The sequence below is a fragment of the Anolis carolinensis genome, chromosome 6, assembly GCF_035594765.1.
Source record: "Anolis carolinensis isolate JA03-04 chromosome 6, rAnoCar3.1.pri, whole genome shotgun sequence".
Classification (NCBI taxonomy): domain Eukaryota; kingdom Metazoa; phylum Chordata; class Lepidosauria; order Squamata; family Dactyloidae; genus Anolis; species Anolis carolinensis.
In genome coordinates, this window is record NC_085846.1 from 86,617,065 (window position 1) to 86,636,273 (window position 19,209).

The 19,209-nt window shown below is 36.2% G+C and overlaps 1 protein-coding gene across 4 annotated transcripts in view; it reads left to right on the plus strand.

Moving 5' to 3' along the window:
- snx13 (sorting nexin 13) overlaps positions 1-19,209 on the plus strand; it is a 79,489-nt gene that overhangs the window by 40,774 nt on the left and 19,506 nt on the right. For all 4 annotated transcript variants that reach the window (XM_016994359.2, XM_008112618.2, XM_008112621.2 and 1 more), the window contains exons 5-17: positions 2,284-2,405; positions 3,718-3,839; positions 4,379-4,480; positions 5,105-5,193; positions 6,156-6,239; positions 7,116-7,254; positions 9,311-9,399; positions 10,372-10,471; positions 14,114-14,307; positions 15,185-15,289; positions 15,603-15,735; positions 18,281-18,318; positions 18,799-18,868. In XM_016994359.2, the coding sequence (XP_016849848.1) occupies positions 2,284-2,405; positions 3,718-3,839; positions 4,379-4,480; positions 5,105-5,193; positions 6,156-6,239; positions 7,116-7,254; positions 9,311-9,399; positions 10,372-10,471; positions 14,114-14,307; positions 15,185-15,289; positions 15,603-15,735; positions 18,281-18,318; positions 18,799-18,868 (1,387 nt within the window). The remainder of the gene's footprint in view (positions 1-2,283; positions 2,406-3,717; positions 3,840-4,378; positions 4,481-5,104; positions 5,194-6,155; positions 6,240-7,115; positions 7,255-9,310; positions 9,400-10,371; positions 10,472-14,113; positions 14,308-15,184; positions 15,290-15,602; positions 15,736-18,280; positions 18,319-18,798; positions 18,869-19,209) is intronic.

Consider the following 19,209-nt stretch of genomic DNA (forward strand, 5'->3'; position numbering starts at 1 on the left):
TTTCAGTTTTCGGCTAGACTTGAATGCCTTTGGTTTAAAGGGTAAGGGTAAGGCAGTGTTTAGTTTTTTGTCTTATGATCTTGGCTACAGGCTTGGTTGAAGCAAATAACCGGAAACAGATGTCACTGACCAGCAACCAAAATGTAGCACAGAACTGCTGTTTCCTCAGTTTATATACATTACAGTTTCTGCCTGCTGCCTTTCTGCACACATTGCTATTTCTGCCTTTTGTTTTTACACTCGCTTGAGGAACTTGAAAAGTGAAAGTTACAGATTCATCATAAAGTCACACTTTGAAAAGACAATTGTGATTGATCCTTAAGGAAACATACCATTAGGAGAGAAACAAAATCTGCAGGCGTTTAAACCCAAGATTCAACTGCTCCATGTTTTTTCAGCTAAGTCCAACGTTAGTCATATTTTGAGTGAACCCATTGAAATTATTATGGATAACAAGTTCCACTTATTTCAGTGGCTCAGATGTAGGTAAGATTTGTATAAGATTTAGCACTATGTTAACTATTTCAGTAATTGAAAGATAATGCAAAGATATCCCAAGAAGTACAATGTAGTATTTGCTTCTGCTGTATTCTGTTGGTTATATCCTGTATGCTGCAAATTCTGTTTCTCTTTGTGTAGAATTTAATTGTAGATTGTTAAGAGATTAGGAAAGTGAGGAACACATGACTTCAAAAGATACTATTGATTTATTCTTGTAATATCGTGTAATGCTTTGATATTGTTTGAATTCAGATATTCCTGCACTACCTGGAGGCTGCACTTTTATTAAAGGAAAATATGTCCTTTTTGTTCTAAGCACCTTTTAGGATTTGTATGCTCGCCTCTGGCGAAGCTCCAGTATAATTTATAAGGTCTGTTTCATATCGTGAATTCATTCCCAGATAAATACTGAGATTAGCTTAGTTATCCGGAGGTTTAAATTCTATTTACTGTTTTGTTCTAAAATCTTGGAGCTAACATTTTTGTGCTGTTACGAAATATAGAAAGATTGCTGTTGTTGTTAATAAATTGCTTAACCACTTATATAACAACTTAATTCTAAGATTTGTGGACTTAAGATCAAAAACAAAACAGTCTCATGGATAAACTGAAAGATTTGGAAAAACTGGCATGTTCACGTCACAGCTAACTGTGACTGATGTTCACTGTCTCCGTGTAAGTTTGGAAACTACAATCAGATGTACTGTATTTATTTATACTGGCTCTTGCTTTATTTCTGATGCCTCTGAGATGCCAGAGGCTCTTATTTATCGGTAAGACAGTCTTCAGGATTGGTGTAATGTAAGTATACAGTAAACTATGATTTTAAGGAATTGACTTATATCACTATCAAATTTGTCCAAAACTCATCAAATACAGCTTAAATTAAATGGGATTGCATGGAACTTGTCTTGTTATATACAATAACTTATATACCTATATCTGATTTAGAAACCCGTACAGACTATTCCTGAATTACAAACATACTACTTGCATATGACTCCTAGTTACAAACAGGGGTGAAACAGGAAGTGAGAAGAAATCTACCACTACAAAGGGAAATTCACCCCTGTAAGAGTTATCATAGAAAAAAGGTGTCTCCACTGAAACTTTACCACCAACACAAATTTTTCAATATCCAATTGTCACAGGGACAGAAAGTGAAGTGAAATCTTACGAACAGGGACACAGCCAAACAAACGTTACAGGGGTGTTAAACCCTTCCCTATGCCATCCAAAACTTTAAAAATTGGCTGCCATTTTACTCAAAAAGGATTCCTGCTCCAACTTATCTATATTGTTTGTAACCTGAGGACTACCACTGTATGCAATTAATAGCCTTTCAATTGGGTCCAAATTTGGTTTCCACCAGAAGGACCCCTCTTGTTTAAGTTCCTATTTGTCTGTTCCCACTGGCAAAAAGCAAGAGAAGGTAATTTTTAATTGCCTATTTTATTTGCTGTGGCCCCCATTGATGTTACTTTTACTGTCCTAACATTCTAGAAAGGTTTTGGAAATGGGGGAGGACTAAATATTGTATCCTTCATAATTCCTCTAGCAGGAAAACATTTGCTCACAGCAGATAAAGTCTAGAATTTACAATTGTCGAGTACAGAAGATAAGGAACTGTAAGCTAAAGCTGTTCTATGCCTAAATTTTACTTTTATGTTCTTTCAGCCTTTACAAGTTTTGATTACAATTGATTTTTGGAAAATATTTCTTAAAACGATTTGCTTTATTTATATTTTAATATTTTGTTTATATATTTTGATATACTTTTAGGTTATCCAGTTTTCTCTGCGTGACTATGTCCAGTATTGGTATTATACACTAAGTGATGATGAATCTTTTCTTCTTGAAATCAGGCAAGCTCTGCAAAATGCACTAATTCAGTTTTCTTCTAGGTAAGAATGATATTTATGAACAATTAAAAATGTATCTGCAAAGTTTTCCTTATAACTATTCAGTAGTTTACAAGAGAGATAAAATCTTGTCTAGGGATGCTCTTTAAAGAATGGCAAACAAAGTACAGGCTGAGTCTCCTTTGTCTGAAATGCTTGGGACCAGAGATTTTTTGGATTTCAGATTTTTTCGGTTTTTGGAATACCTGTGTTTGCATATACATAGTCAATAAGTGAAAATAAGCTTCAAGTACCTGCGATCTTTTTCACAAATAGCTCATTCCACTATTTCCAAAATTTTCACAGGGGACAGCTCATTCCACTATTTCCAAAATTTTCACCGGGTCCTATTCTTTGATTTACACAAAGCAAGAGCTCCTTGGGAAAAAGCTCAAAGGGCACAAGATAACCAGTTCTTTCTTCTCAAATGTGGAAATGACAAAATAGTTAGGATTTGGGAAACTTTCAGATTTTGGATTTCCTAAAAAGCCATATATTTTATGACAGTGGTTTTTTTTTAAACTTAGTTGTAATACCTGGCTTTCAGGCTCAACTAGGTTCTCTGAATATATTACAAGGAGTGCAAATTTTATTTATTGATTTAGATAATTTTTATCTCGCTCATCAGCCACAAAGGCACTCTGAGAAGTTTACAAAATGTTAATTTGCCCTCAGGATTACAATATACATATGATAAATAAAATGTAATACATAAGACATGACAGAACTGCATCATACTGACTAAAAATGCCTATTTTTCACCTGAAGGATCATGAAGATAGCTTGTGGCCCATGGGCCATGTTTTGCTTATAACTATAATTATAAATTTTATAATTATAAAAATTACTATAACTGCATTTAAATAAACAGGAAGCTCATCTCAGCAGTCACTTTAAAAATTGTGTTTTCAAGTTCATTTCAGTTAGGCTTAGTACTGAAGTGTATGATAATTAGGAGAAACAGCTTCTGCTTTTCCCCATTGAAATAGCTTTATTTTGTGGTATCTTCTTCATGAAGTGAGCAAACATTTTATATAAGATTGCCACCTAGTTGTTCTAATTAAATATCTGCCACTGATGTACTGGAAGTGAAACTTGTTGCTTCTGGCTGTATAATTTATTAAGAACTGATAATAATTTATTATTACTTTTTGCTAAACCAATTCGCTATTTTTAAAGAGTATCCTCAAAAATAAAAGTGATCTTAAAAAACTTTCTACTAAACATTGCTAAATTTACTCTGAGGAAATTTGTTCATGTACCCTAATCCTGCTTTTTAAACTTTTTGTCAATGTTTTATTTCTCCTTACAAAAGATCAAAAGAAATAGATTGGCAGCCATATTTTACTACCCGACTTGTAGATGACTTTGCCACTCACCTTAGAGTTTTCAGGAAAGCTCAGCAAAGGATAACTGAAAAAGAAGAACAGGATAAAGGTAATAATTAATTTTTTAAAAATGTTCTGTTAATTTTCGTAATGAACTGAATTAAAATGTTGATTGTTGATGGAGTAAGGGCAGTTGCTGTAATCTCTTAAATGGATAATTTGGAAATTCTGCATTATTTAAACTGGAATATTTTCATAAGACCTAACAAATAACAGTTGGAAGAAGAATGACTTCCTGTTATACTCCTAATTTAAACAACAGCAGTTAATAATGATTACTATTTGCTTTGTGCGCTACGCGCAAATAACAGATATCCTTGTCTCTGCCTTGAAAATTGTTTTACTGTAATGAAAGTGTAAAAAGTATACTTACAAAGAGTTTTCTGAGAAGTGCATATCTTGGCAAGTGTGGGAGGAAAAAATGTCATTTGTGATGCAGGAGAAATTTGCAAATGGTAACAATTCACATAGGTGTTAATGTGGAAAAGAAATATTAATGTATCAGTTGGAATTTCCTAGGGATAAATGCAGACCAAAATACTTCAGCCTGTGTTTTCAGAACCAGTAAAATTCTCAATGTCTCTTTAGATGGAGCAGAAGATCTTGTAGATACATTTTTTGAAGTTGAAGTTGAAATGGAAGAGAAAATATGTCGTGATCTAGTCTGCACATCTCCCAAAGATGAAGAAGGTGTTTTTTATTTGCATTTTAAAGATATGGTGTGAATAAATTATGCCAACCAGTAGTCTCCTGGAAGTAAACTGGTATTTCTGGATAGACAGTTGTTACTTCAGTGTTCAGTTATAATGAGATTGGCTTGTACACCATAGAGTCAGCATTGACGTTTGTTAAAGGAAGGTAATCTCCTTTCTATTGTTCTAAAATGGAAGCTGAGATTGCACAATACATACTACACTATAATATTATATTTCGAGATGAGCTTGTAGTTTTAGAAGATATCATTATAACGACCACAAGCTGTTTTAACTATGTTTAACTACATTTATTTTTTTTATTCTTAATTTGTTGTGTTTTGTTTTTGATTTACACCCTTTTGTTTGACATTATGTATATTGTTTTTGTATTATGAGCTGTATTTTGTATTATGGGGAGAGAGGGTGGGATATAAATAAAGTTGTTGTTGTTATTGTTGTTGTTGTTGTTGTTTGATCTTTTGAGTTTTGCCATTTCCCCCCAAATTTATGTGGCAATAGTTGCAAAATAGGTAATTCATTATTCTTTGAAAGATAAAGAATATGTTCACCAGTATCATAGATTAATTTATACATTTTCTTTTTTATCTTCTGTCTTTAGGATTCCTAAGGGATCTGTGTGAAGTTTTACTGTATTTATTGCTACCTCCTGGAGACTTCCAGAACAAGATCATGAGATATTTTGTCAGGGTAAATTAATTTTTTTATTCTTCCATAGCAATACAGTGTTCCCTCACTTATTGCTGGGGTTAGGTTCCAGGACCACCCGCAATAAGTATAAATCTGCAAAGTAGGGACACGATATTTATTTTAATATTTATACATTACCAGCTTGGGGACCCGTGGGTGCCCGGGTCATTTGAGAAAGGCACTGTTTGCCTGTGTTCCAAGTTTAGCCTAGATCCAGTGTCAGCTGGATTCAGTGGGTGTGGGTGAACGACATCTCCCATATGTAAGTCCCATCGTCCATGGTCCATCCTCCTCCAAACAACGACAGGATGTAGAGTGGGCCATGTGTGCCAAGTTTGGTCCAAATCTGTAATTCGTGTCAATTGTAGTGTTCTCAGGAAGTGAGTGAAGGTACTGTAAGTCCTATCATCCTAGATATGTCCTCCCCCAATCTGCACCAGTATGTAAAGGGGACATTGGGGTTCTGTGTGCCAAGTTTGGTCCAGTTTTGTCACTGGTGGGTGTCACAGTAGTCTGGGGGAGTTGAAGCATTGGAAAGTACTGCAAATCCCATCATCCGTGGCCCATCCTCCCTCAAATGGCACTAGGCCGTAAAGTGGGTCATAGGGGGTATGAGTTTGAAGTTTGGTCCTGATCCGTCATTAGTTAGAGTAACAGTGATCTGTCGGAGACAATGTGTACTGCAAATCCCATAATCCTTGGTCTTACCAATAAATTTAATCACAATTACTAAAATGAAACAAATATGTTAAAATTACTTCAGTATAGCACAACTTTTGTTACAGTCTGCAAACAAGGTAGACATGTTTTAATTGAACCTTTGGAATAATTGTTCTACAGGCAGTAATGTAGGACTCAAGCAGCCATTTTCATCCTTATGAAAATCAGCTTGGGTAAATTTTAAGATAACGACATTCTTTATCTGACTTGTAGATGAGACCTCAATATCCCTTTTCTTTCAGGAAATCCTTTCTCAAGGAATTCTTCTTCCATTAATAAATCAGCTCAGTGATCCTGATTATATTAATCAGTATTTCATATGGATGGTAAGTGTGGTAAACTTGGGGAGGGGGGGGGGTTGAAAATGTTTGTGAGTCTCATATTCTCACCTTTTTCAGTATACTTTGAATGCTTTGGTTATGTATTCCTACATGACAGAGACCTTGATAAGAAAATAGTTCATTCATATTTTAGTATAATTGAAAAGATAATTTATTCTATGGTTCTCAGTCTGGGGTCCCCAGATGTTTTTGGCCTACAATTCCCAGGAATCCCAGCCAGTTTACCAGGTGTTGAGATTTCTGGGAGTTGAAAGCCAAAAACATCTGGGGACCCCAGGTTGAGAACCACGCACTAAAAGGTGCTTCTCAAAGGTCTGTACTATCCCTGCCTGTTGGGCCAGAGAGAAAAGCAACACATCTCAGAATGTTCACATTTTGCTACTGAACGTGAACTTACCATAGGTTAGATCAGTGTTTTCCTTTTTTGTACATTTAGCTTTTTGTGCTATGGTTTACCAGGCTATTGGTTTCATAAGACTTTCAATGTTTCTTGAGTGCCTCATACTGTTAGAACACTGCTGGCCTAAAAAGAAAGATAAGAGGTTTGCTGAATGTATTCCAAGTTCCTGTTGACGTGGATTCCAGTACTTTTGTTAGCTATCTTTAGGAATGTATATTATATATTTTTCCAGTAATAGGACACATACATTTTTATTGTCTTTGCCATTTTTATTGTCTTTGCCGTTGATAGCAGGAAAATAGTTAAGTCTGATTCTGCAAGGAAGTTAATAGTTAAAAACAATTGATTGACAAATAAAATGTTGTTCTTGCAAAACTTACATGCTTGTATATCAAAAGCATGTCTGTTTGGAAAACATAAGATAATTTTTCTTAACATTGTCTCTTTCTCACATATTATAGATTCGTGATTCAATTTGCAACTATGAGGCCTTTATGAACATTGTTAAAGTAAGTGACAAAATAGGGGAGTTGGAAGCAGTAAGAGATAAAGCCGCAGAAGAATTGCAGTATCTTCGATCCTTGGATACAGCTGGAGATGGTTGGTACTTGCATTTTCATGTTTTAATTGTTATTATACCGTCATTTGTTTAGTGTTTAGAACAGAGGTGGGCAGTTGGGAGGCTAGGAAAAGTTTGGGGGCTGCAATCCCACTCCTGCAAAAAAAGTTGGGGTTTTCCCAAATGGTGCCTAGAGATTTGTTATTTATTTGGACTTACGATGACTCTCAGTATAGGAAACCTTCAAGTCAACTTGTCCTCAACAGCTTTGCTCACGTCTTGCAACCTCAGGGCCACATCTTCTCTGCATCCTCTTTTTCACCTGTTGTTGTTGCTGCTGTTGGTGCCACTTCTCCCCAGTCCCCATTGTCAAGCCTCGGGATAAGTAACTGAGCGAGCTTTCCTGCTGTGTTACAGGCACTTCGTGCTTGTAACAGCACACTATGTTTGCAATGCTCTTCATCTGTGTAGCAATGGGTAGGGAGATAAGCCTCCAAGAGCTTTGCTGTACAAGGCAATGGTGCAATTTGACTACAGCCTTGCTTATTTCTTCAGGAAGTGGGTCACATTATTCATACACTTTGTGACATCCTAGAACAAGCTGTGAAAGATCTATTCCAGAGCCCATTGTGGAAGAGTCTTTTTACTAGCATTAGGAAGTTGTTTTGCCCTGTTTTGTCTAGATCTCAAGAAACAATTGGATGTATAGGGGTACAAAAAAAAAAGGTAAAGGTTTCCACTGACGTTAAGTGCAGTCATGTCTGACTCTGGGGGTTGGTGCTCATCTCCATTTCTAAGCCGAAGAGCCGGCGTTGTCCGTAGACACCTCCAAGGTCATGTGGCCGGCATGGTACAGGTACAGGTACCTGTACATTAGGGGTACAGGTAGTCCCTAATTTATGAACAAGATATGTTCTGTAGGTTTGTTCTTATGTTGAATTTGTAAGTTGGATCAGGTAGATTTTTAAAGTTTAACTCCAGCCAATACATACATATACAGCCTTTATTGGCATACAAAAACAAAATCACATCAAAAACAAGAAGTCACAGATAAAAAGGAAAGCATACTTAAAAGTTACTAATCTCAATAACAAAATTTGCAACAGTCTCATAAAAGAATGCATGAACTGTTTAGAAGATATGGAATTTTATGACACCCTTGCCATTGGGAACACTGTGAAAAAACGGAATTGCTTAGCAATGGAATTGCTTAGCAATGTGTTCATTTTCTGTTGGGGAGGGTTTGTTTTGTATGCTTTTCTGCCAATTCCCCTTGTCATAAGTGTGATCACTGAAATTCATCAGGACAGAATGAGATGCATTCTGATCACTCTGTGACTAGACTGTCTTGGCTCACCACTATGATCCACCTATCTCAAGGAGAATCCTGCAGCTGCCACTTCACCCTGATTTTTTCACCATTCACAAGGCAAGGGCATGAACTTCTCGAGCTGCTTGCGTGGAGGATCTTCCTATTATGTCTCCAAATGATTCTGCCAGGCTTTTGTTTGAAGCAATGCATAAACCTTCCTCTCAATGTTTATACTCTTATAAGTGAAACAGATTGTCTTAAGTTTGTGGTCCCTCAAGGTATCTCAGCAACTGCCACTCTGTCAGCCACAGGCTGCACTTTGTAGCTTCTTTATCAAACAGATTTTGATTGAGTGTTATCTGTCGGCATCCTCCTGGTATTTCCAAAATTTGCAAGCCTTGTTTTCGAAGGGTGTATAAAAATCTACACCAACCTATGATTGGATCTATATCTCACAGGAGCCTTGAGCTGGTCATCTCAGTTACTGAAAAAACCTTTCAAACATATGTCCTTCTGTGATCTCAGATTGATTACCTGAAAACAGTCTGCTGCAAGACTTGATCAAGGTTGTTGAGGGCAAGGGCGTCTTGGATATATCTTGTTCATAGAGTCACTATGGTTTGAGCTTGACCTGAAGGCAGGTCAACAACAATACAATTCATTTTTCAATGTCTGATGGTGTTCCTTTTTTCCATAATTAATACTTTGCAGCACTCCAGAAATCTAATTGAATTTTTCCTGTCTTTTCTGGTATCACATTTTAGTGGGTTTTTTTCTTTTTCCAGATATCAACACTATTAAAAATCAAATAAATAGCTTATTATTTGTGAAGAAAGTATGTGATTCAAGAATACTGAGGCTGCAGTCAGGAAAAGTAAGTGATTTCTCAACTGGAACGTGTTGGAACTAAAAATATATTTAGGCTTATCTGTAACAATATACAGTATTGTATACATCACTTAATGGGAAATATAATGTATTGCATCCTAGTTAACTCAGGCTTAGTGTATATATACTAATTATATAAGTATGCATATAACTATGAAACTCCATATGAAATATTTTCTTATACTAATATATAATTTGTTATATAGCAGTCTAATATTGTATCAGGGCTGAGCCATTCTTTCTGTATTTTCTGGCATTCTTGAGTCTTAATGACTTCCACAATGAACTAAATCCATTGGTTAATATTGCTATCCAAGAGGAAAGTGTATTATATGATTGGGGGGGGGGGGGGGGAGAAATCTTCCAAAATTCTTGACAATGTAATGTTTATAGTCAGAGATTACTTGTCATTCAATTTCTTATTTCCAGATCAGAAATGTGAGGACAGACTCCCTTTTATTAAAATTTCTGCAATTTATGCAGAATCTTTTAAGGCAGAACTAGTGTTTTTTTCCTTTGCAAAGCAAAGCATGTATATAGCAAGCTTTTTGATTTATAAAAAAGATGTAGTCAGTCCATCCAGTACTTGCGATTTTCAAATGTCCTTGCTTAATAGTTTAGCTGTGAAATTTGTTCAGTTGATGCTATTTATGCAAAAATCATTTTTGCTATTGCAGAATCACCCCAAAACCAACATGAAATGCCTTGCTCTTTGAAAAAGAGAAAAACATGCTGTTTTTTTGTTCTCAAATATGAGAACAGGAAAAAAAATATTTGCATCCATAAACACAGAAAACTACATAGTCTGATTTGGTTTCCCCATTTTACTTAAAATCTTTTGGCAAGAAGCATTTTTGACAGTTTAGTTATGATATAGATCACTTGTACTTGTGAAAATGTTGCTGCTAAAATCATGTTCCTGTTGGGGTTATGTATCTGTACTATTGTCTTCATCCAGGAAATAGATGCTGTGAAACTGGCTGCAAACTTTGGAAAACTTTGCACAGTCCCTCTGGACATCATTCTAGTAAATAATGTTGCACTACAATTTTTTATGGGTAAGAGCGCAATAAATACAAATGCTGTTTTTGTGTGTTTCGTATTTTATCCTATCTTTAATTGATGAATGTATTCTAAGAAACAATTTCATATGTGGAGTTTCTTGAGATACTATACATATTCATGAATTCAAAAGAGAAAAAGAGAAATTATTTAGGATTTTGTCTAACTCAACACAATTCATGTATTTGAAGAGTAAATAATGTGCTTTCCACAAGGCTGAGTAACAACAAATCTGCTTTTACTTCGTTTACTCCCATGAACAGGGTTCAAAGTAGTTAATAATAAAATAGTACAATTACATAAAACAAATAAAGGCATTTTAATTGAAGCCGCAGTTTAAAAACAGAACAATGAAAAAAACATGCAGTACCCATCCATTTAAATGTCTTTCTGCCACATGCTGTTCCCAAATTCCTCACTGTATTAAAAGGTCTTTGCCTGCTATAGAAAGACAGCAGGACAGAGCAAGTCTTAGCCTTCCTTACCAGAAAGTTCAAGAGGCTAGATTGCAGCCGTCAACAACCCCAAGATTGTTTAAGAGGGTAGAAGAATTTAGGGAAAGGAGTTTCCATGGATAATTCAGTCACTTATCTTCATTATTCTAATCTGGAATTGTTTTACAAGTTAGAAATGTTGTGGGTTTATTGTGATTTAGTTGGTATGGTATTTAAAACACCATTAATACAGATATCAGTATAATAGAGCTGTTAAGCCCTGTTTCACCCAAAAACTCCCAAGAAGAAGAAGAAAGCAGGGCCATACATTTCCACTTCCCATATTGTATAATTCTGACTTAATCGTGTCAGCAGTGGCTCCATTAATTTTTAAAATTCTGATCTGTTGGTGGTTAAGAGCTACATAAACTATTGCTACATGAAAAATCTAAAATTTACTGTAAGTTAAGTTTATTATGGTCTTATTATGTGTATTCTTTCCTTTACCTTAAAACGACTGAGAAACACTGGATTGCCCAAAATTTGGAAATAAGGCTTGATTCAACATAAACTCTCTTGCCAATTTTTTAAAGCACGCAGGAGTCCATGTAGCTGCAGAAGTATAAAGGTGGATCTTGTTTCCAAAAGGTACCAAATCCAAAAAAAAAGAAAAAAAGAAGAAAAAAGTATGAAAAATGAGTTATAGGTGGAAGCACATTGTTAGGAGTTGAATATTCTGTACAGATCAAAACTGTCAAAATGTATCCAATCATGTTGGTGCAGGGTTTGGAAAATTGCATTTTATACCAAAAGAATGCATAACTTCAACATTCCACCCCCTTCTGATTCCTATAAAAGCTCCCCAAATATCCTGAATCTTGAGGAGAACACTTGTCAGGTAGATCTTTAGTGTTCCCTTTGAGTCCAACTTCCTCTCTCTTGTAAAATAGTGCTATATTTAACTTCTGCCAAGTCAGAGCACCACAGTTATAGTAGCAAGTATGATATTTGTTGGGAGAGAAAGTTAAGAAAACAGCAAATGCAAGTTCTACAAGGCCAAGTAGCAACACAATTGCCTGTTTATTCATACCACAGAGCAAGCCTCATCTGGAAACTTGCTAAAACAATCATTTTTTTACCATATTATAAATGATGGTATAGTATCCAGACTATATCAGTATCTGCCAGCTTCCTCTATACTCCCATGAGCTTGATATTATCATGTGTAATGAATCTTCTTTACCTTAACATCACAAGTTCTGTATTTAGGATCCAGTTTCCTTGACTTGGAACAAATTAGCGTTTCCGACTCTTTGCACTGCATGGTTTTGATAAAACTTTTAACCAAATGACAGCATGTACTTCTGGGAATGTTTCATATTTAATAGTCTCAGACATTTTTTCTGTACATTCTTCCAGTTAAAAAGTAACATCTCTTATTAGACTTTCAGATCACCATGACAATTTTTAGTACATGAATTACTGTTTGTTTGCTACTGTTCAAAATTGTCTCAATTATACATTTAAAACTTTATAACTTTGCTACATTCCTGTATCTCACACATGAGTAATTTATAGATTACTAGCTGTGCCCTGCCACGCGTTGCTGTGGCTGAAGGGAAATCATTTGTTGACCAGGTGGAATAGCAGTGAATAGCCTTGCAGCCTTAAAGTCTGGGTGTTTTCTGCTTATGTGAATCCTTGTTTGGTGAGGTGGAATACAATGGAATAGGTTTTCTGCTTGGAAAGCTGGGTACTTGCGCTGTAGGAAAATGGCTTTTTAGCCAATTTGAATTGCACTGAATAGCCTCGCTGTTTCAAAGACTGACTGCTTTCTACATAGGGACATCCTTATGTAGGCCTTGCTGTTTGGAAGCCTGGTTGCTTCCTGCCTGGGGGATTCCTTGTTGGGAGGTGTTAGCTGGCCCTGGTTGTTTCCTTTCTGGAATTCCCCTTTTCAGAGTGTTGTTTTTTTATTTAATGTACTGATTTTAGAGATTATATTGTTTCTTCCTGCCTGGGGGAATCCTTGTTGGGAGGTGTTAGCTGGCCCTGGTTGTTTCCTTTCTGGAGTTTTTAGAGTGTTGTTCTTTATTTAATGTCCTGATTTTAGAGATTATATTGTTCTGTATTATTACACCACAGTAATGTTAGGTGTTATATTTGTTGCCTGAGAGTCCAGGCAGGCGGCCCCTCTTTTCAATCCCTGGGGGAGGGAGAGAGGCCCAGGCGGCTGAGGCTGGGAAGGGAGGGCCCTTCTCTGAAGAGGGGGAAAGGGGGGGAGGGGGGTGCAAGGAGCCAAGGCCCTGCTCCCCGGTGGCCCTGCCTAGGCCTTCATGGCCTTAGGCTGCCGTTTGCCTCTCCAGGCCCGGCCCATGTGGCAGGCCTGGGCCCTCGCCGGCTGTTTAGGGTCTTCAGGACACGGGGGGGGGGGGGCTCTTCCCGGCCATGCAGCCACCCCTGCCTCCGTCTTTGCAGGCCTCCATCTCAAACCCAAAAATAAAACAAAACCCAAAACCCAAACATTGGGGCCTGGCAGCCTGCGTCGGGCTAGCGGGAGGCCGAGGTGCGTCTTCGTGGGGGAGAGGGGGGGCGGGCCCGACTTTGTGGAAGCCCCCCCCCCCCGACCTTCGGCTTTCCAGGGCTGAAAGTCCAAAAACAAAACAACCTTTTGGGCTTCGTGGCCTCCCTCTGCTGGCGGGAGGCTGAGGCCGCTTTTTGGGGGGGGCCTCCCTCCAGCCTGTGAAGCCCGTCTTTCTGGAAGCCCCCCCCCACACACACCTTTGGCTCTGCAGGCCTGAACGCAGGAAAAGAAAAAAAAACCTTGGGGCCTCGCGGCCCTCCTGTTCGGCTGGCGTCACAGGCCTCGCCGCGTGGAGGCCCCTCCTCCTCCAACCACCATGGGGCCTTCCAGCCAGGCTGACGGCTGGGGTTTTAAGGCCCCATGGAGGTTCTTGACGGGAGTTTTTGTTGTTTCAACCTTAAAGCGTGGATGATGGGTTGTGTTGTCAAATTTCGAGGTTGGGGGGCCTTTACTTTTGTTGTTTTGCTCGGAGCCGCGATTCCATCACCCTTTTATATATATAGATAATACAGCTCTGATTTAAAATTAGCTTCAGTACCATTTTACTTATACAGCTTTTACAACTCTCGAACCGTTTTATATTTTTCTAATAATATGATTGGATTTATTTTATTTTGTAGATTACATGCAGCAGATGGGAGGCCAAGCACACCTTTTTTTCTGGATGACAGTAGAAGGATACAGGGTTACAGCGCAGAAGCAGCTGGAAGTGTTGTTCAGTCTTCAGAAAGATGGAATGCATCAGACAGCACAAACCAAAGGCCTTTTAAGAACAGCTGCAGTTGGAATTTATGATCAGTATTTGTCAGAGAAGGTATGAATGGGTTTAAAAGAAAAGCTGTATAGGATCAGGAGTATATATTTCATTGTAGGTTACAAAAGAAGAATTTTATAAACAAGAGAAGGTGAGCCATCCAGAATCTATTAGGTTAGGCATTTGTAATGTTGTAGTGTTTAACCTGCTGAATAAGAGCTGTGGAATGAGATACGAGTTTTAAAGGCTATTTTAGTGGATTTGCTGTATTTTTATTCTGTTTTTACCACACTGTTCTATTTAATTGTTGTTGTTTTTTTAACTTTTGTATTGCTCTTTTTAAATTTATCTAGTGTAGATTGTTAGCCTCCTTGAGTTCTGATGGGGGAAAGGCGGGGTATAAATTATACCTATCTTGTATATTCTCCTAGAAGCCCAACCATTTAAACTACCAAATTGGAGTCAGATGGTTAGGGCTTTTTTCTGTAGAAATATTACATATTTCCTTTTTGCTATAGAAATATCTCATAGCCTAATCATTGCTGGCATAGAAATCTTAGAATAAAGTTGCTCATTGTCAGTCTGATGTTTCTGGCATAAAAAGATTTGCTGAGAACAAAATGATAAAATATCTGGTTATTCTTTTTCCATTTTATTTTAGAAAACTTTCATTTTCATTCATATTTTTGATTTTATCTGTCCAGTTTAATTTGGATTGATTTGTGGCAAAATCTTCAGTTTTTTGGCTTTACTTTTTCTTTAATCTGCAGAAAAGAAGCATATTTGTGTTCATACTCAATTCATATTTTTGTTCAATTTGTAAATACCAATTTTCTTTTAAGTGATGAAAGAGAAATAATGAACTCAAGTGCAGTTTTATAACTTTTTATACTTAGAGGTCAAATAGTGCACAAGTTTATTTAGTTCTCTATGGCAGGCATCTCCGAGAGTTAATATTGATGACAATTTAGTAGCAAAGCTGGCAGAAAAACTGAATAATGAAGATCCAACACCTGAAATCTTCGATGAAATTCAGAGAAAGGTATGCTATATTCACAGTCACTTTTATAAAGAAGGGTGACAGTTGTTTCTCAAGAACCAGTTTTGCCGATTTTGTATTAAAATTAAGATTGTTAAAGGAAACATCGTTTGATTATTATGCATTGATGAAAATCTAAATGGGTTTCCTATTAATTGTGCCATTTCCCATACAAGGATCTCATGTCTTTAGCTGAGATCAGGATTAGGAAACCATAACTGTTTATAACAGTAAAACCTTAAATGGTACCATTGTCAAAATTGTTAAATTGGATTTATGATAAAATTTACATAATATTGTACTGTTACTCCTTAAGGTATATGACCTGATGCTGCGGGATGAAAGATTCTATCCATCATTCAAACAACATGCACTTTATGTGCGAATGCTTGCTGAACTAGATATGCTAAAGGATCCTAGTTTCAGGGGATCAGATGATGGTGAGGGGGGTAAGTTACATAAAACTTTAATAAGCATCCTGCTTATTTATGGTGTCATTATTTGGTAACAAACAAAAACTAACTTACCATGTGAATTTTCTATTTAGATATAACTTCCAGTTTCCCCACAGTTTTGTTCCAATTTTTTTTATTCAATAAATTGAGATCGAAGACTATGTTTAACTACCTCCCATTTAATAACTTCCTTGGCTCTAATAACAAGGAGACAGCCCATACAAAATATTTTAAAGAGATGCAGATTCATAAAACGAAAAACTTTACAATTGTATTAATGGACAACTTCTCTGTGTTTTTAAATATACTTGTTTGCATTCTGTAGTGATATAAATGTTTCTGATTGAATTCAAAACTTTAAATCAGTCTTTATTAATTAATGGAAGTTAATTTTATAAATATATCATACATACCTTTTTTCCTTTCTGAAAATTCTGTCCTTTCATCAAAGGTGCTTTGATAACACCAGAAACATAGCCTTTTAGATTTGTATCAAGTGGCCATGAGATACTAAGTACAAGCATTCCCCAAGTTACAAACATCCAACTTACAAATAACTCATAGTTAATAATGGGTGAGACAACAGGAAGTGAGAGCAATCTAGCCCTCGGAAGGAAAATTCATTTCTGAAAGAGTTATCATGGGAAAAGGTGTCTCTACTGAAGCTTTATCACCAGTCCTTGTTTCCACAACAACCCAACTTTTTCAAAATCCAGTGATCACAGGGACAGAAGTGAGGTGAAGTCTTCTGAACCGAGGCACAGGCAGCAACACAAACTCCACAGGGGTGTTAACCCTCCCCTATGCTATCCAAATCGTGTGTGTGTGTGTGTATACATATACATACATGGCTGGAGTCACACTTAAAGAATATATCTGTTCCAACTTACATACAAATTCAACTTAAGAATAAACCTGCAGACTCTATCTTGTTCATAACTTGGGGACTTCCTGTATTCTCAAAGTGTATTTCAAGTATGATTTTATATTAAGTCACAAATGGCGCTTTGCAAAATAGAATATTAATCCAAGTTCTGTTGTATGAAAATAGATTTGAATGTGCTTCAGTAATATCAATTAAAGTTGCTTAGCGTCAAAATCTTTTAAAAATTAGAAATATTTTACTCTCTTTATAAATGGATAGATCGCTGCTTTTATGTGATGATGAACCATTTTAAAGTAAAGTGTAGTTCAGTTGTAGATATCCATTTTCTAGGGATGTAATAGTGAAAGGTACTTTGCTGCCTCCTAGCGTTGTATATTATTAATACCATCACATTTAAGCTTTAAAGGACTGAATTGCAACACACGTCAATAATGAATTTAACTCTATACATTGTTTTGTTTATTCTAAACGAAATGTTCGGTAGCTTGCAGAATAATGACTCTAATTTGGATTTTTTAGGGTACCATGTAATTTAATATACATATCTTAAAACAATGGACATATTTTTCCTTTTTTAAAAACTTACGAAATACAACAATAGCAGCAAACATCATTTATATCTCACCCCATCTCCCCATGGGGACTCAGGCTTACAACAAGGAAAGGCAAATCTTCAGTGCCATACAATACATTAAGCAGTACAATTAAATAGTATAAATCAATCAGTCATATAAAGTAATAACATAAAAGACCAATAAAAACATATTAAATAGCATTAATAAGAACAAAATTAAAAGGCATTTCCATAGACCATTCCATAGTTAGGCCAGATTTTCAATCATTCATCTTTCCATACAGATGCTTTGGGGTTTTTTTTAAAGTCTGATTCTTCTTTTATCACCACTTTAATTGTAAAACTACAGATCTATCTTTTCTTAATTCTACATACTACGTATGTAATTGTCCCCTTCAAAAGTTTACTTCAACCATGTGGCTCTTTTGTGCTATTTCAAGGGATTCGGCACCTTTCCTCACAAATAGAATCACTTGATCTAATTCTCTGTTGGTGCCACCGACATGTAGATGTAGAGCTCCTCTTCACTTTATTGCCTAGATTTTAGGAAGGAAACACTTGCTGCTGTCATTTTACTAGTGGAAAAAGTCGGTCCCTTTTACAATCCTTGTTTGCATTGAGAAATGTTGCATAGAATAGAAATAATTAAACAAGTTGTCGTAGTTTGGCTAGACATTGTATAGAATGGATTCTATTTCCTCTTCAAACAGTTTGCATGGGGGGGGGGGAATAAAACCCAAAAACAAGTTGAACAGAGTATATTAATAATAGTAATAAATATTACGTCTTGCCCGCCTCTCTCACGACTTATGGCAAGTTACAACATTGTAAAACACACATTCAGCTAAAAACATTCTTTGACATAAACATCTTAAAACATATTTCCACAAAATACATATTAAAATACGCAAAACCATTAAAACTGTCTGAGTAGGCAGTATTAACAGTACTTTGCATCAGTATTAAAGTATCTATTAATTTAGACTTGCTAATTAAGTGGAAGTGCTTGTTTACTTAATACATATTAAGCTGATCAAACTTCTATATTTTAAATAACAATCCTCCCTTTCTCTTGGCAGAATCATTTAATGGTTCTCCTACAGGAAGCATTAACTTGGTAAGTTTTCAGCATTCTTATAGACAAATGGTACTAACCTAACTTGGTCTGTAATACCTACCTTGTTCACTCTTAAAGCCTAACATATCTGTTAAATTATGCCTGGTGTACTGTTTAGACTAGACTGTTGGATATAATGCCAAGCTAGATGTGATGTGTAAATACGATCAGCAATGTTTGTGGGGTTTTTTATGAGCTAAATAACAACTGTGGATTGCAGTAATTTTGATGAAAGCTGTCATTTTGTGGAAAAAGGGTTGAATGATTTTCTAATGCTGTTAGTTAGAGGAAACCCTCCTCTCATTCATTTTTCCCAGCACGAAGAAATGTAAGTATGATCATGTCATTTGATAACTTAAAGAAGTGAAGACTCTAAAAGAAGAAAGGCCATTACTTGATCTGTGACTTCTAGTATTTTAGAATGTACACCATCTTTCTTTTCTACACTAGAATTTATAACTTTGAGTATTTTTCTTCTAGTCATTGGACGACCTTACAAATGTGCCTGCTGATGAGTCCATACAACTGCACGCATATATTTCAGATACTGGTGAGTTTAATAGGGACACTTCCTTTTTCTCTTTTATAATTTGCTTCATGCTTCATTGAGTTTTCTTCACAAGCTTTTGATAGCTTTGTAAACCTTGATTAACACTGTAGTCATTCATTCTTCCATATGAAACTATGAAACTATTTTTCCCTTCATGGTATTTGTTGGCCTGAGTTAACAGACTCCCCACAAAAATTTGGATAGGCTTATGAAAAAGCTTGGTCTGGATCATTAAAATTTGACTTTCTCCCCTTTTTGACTTACACTCAAAAGTAGTTTCTTTGGTAGCATTAATGGGATGCTTTTTTAAGGAAAGGAAGTGTTCTATATATAAACCCCTT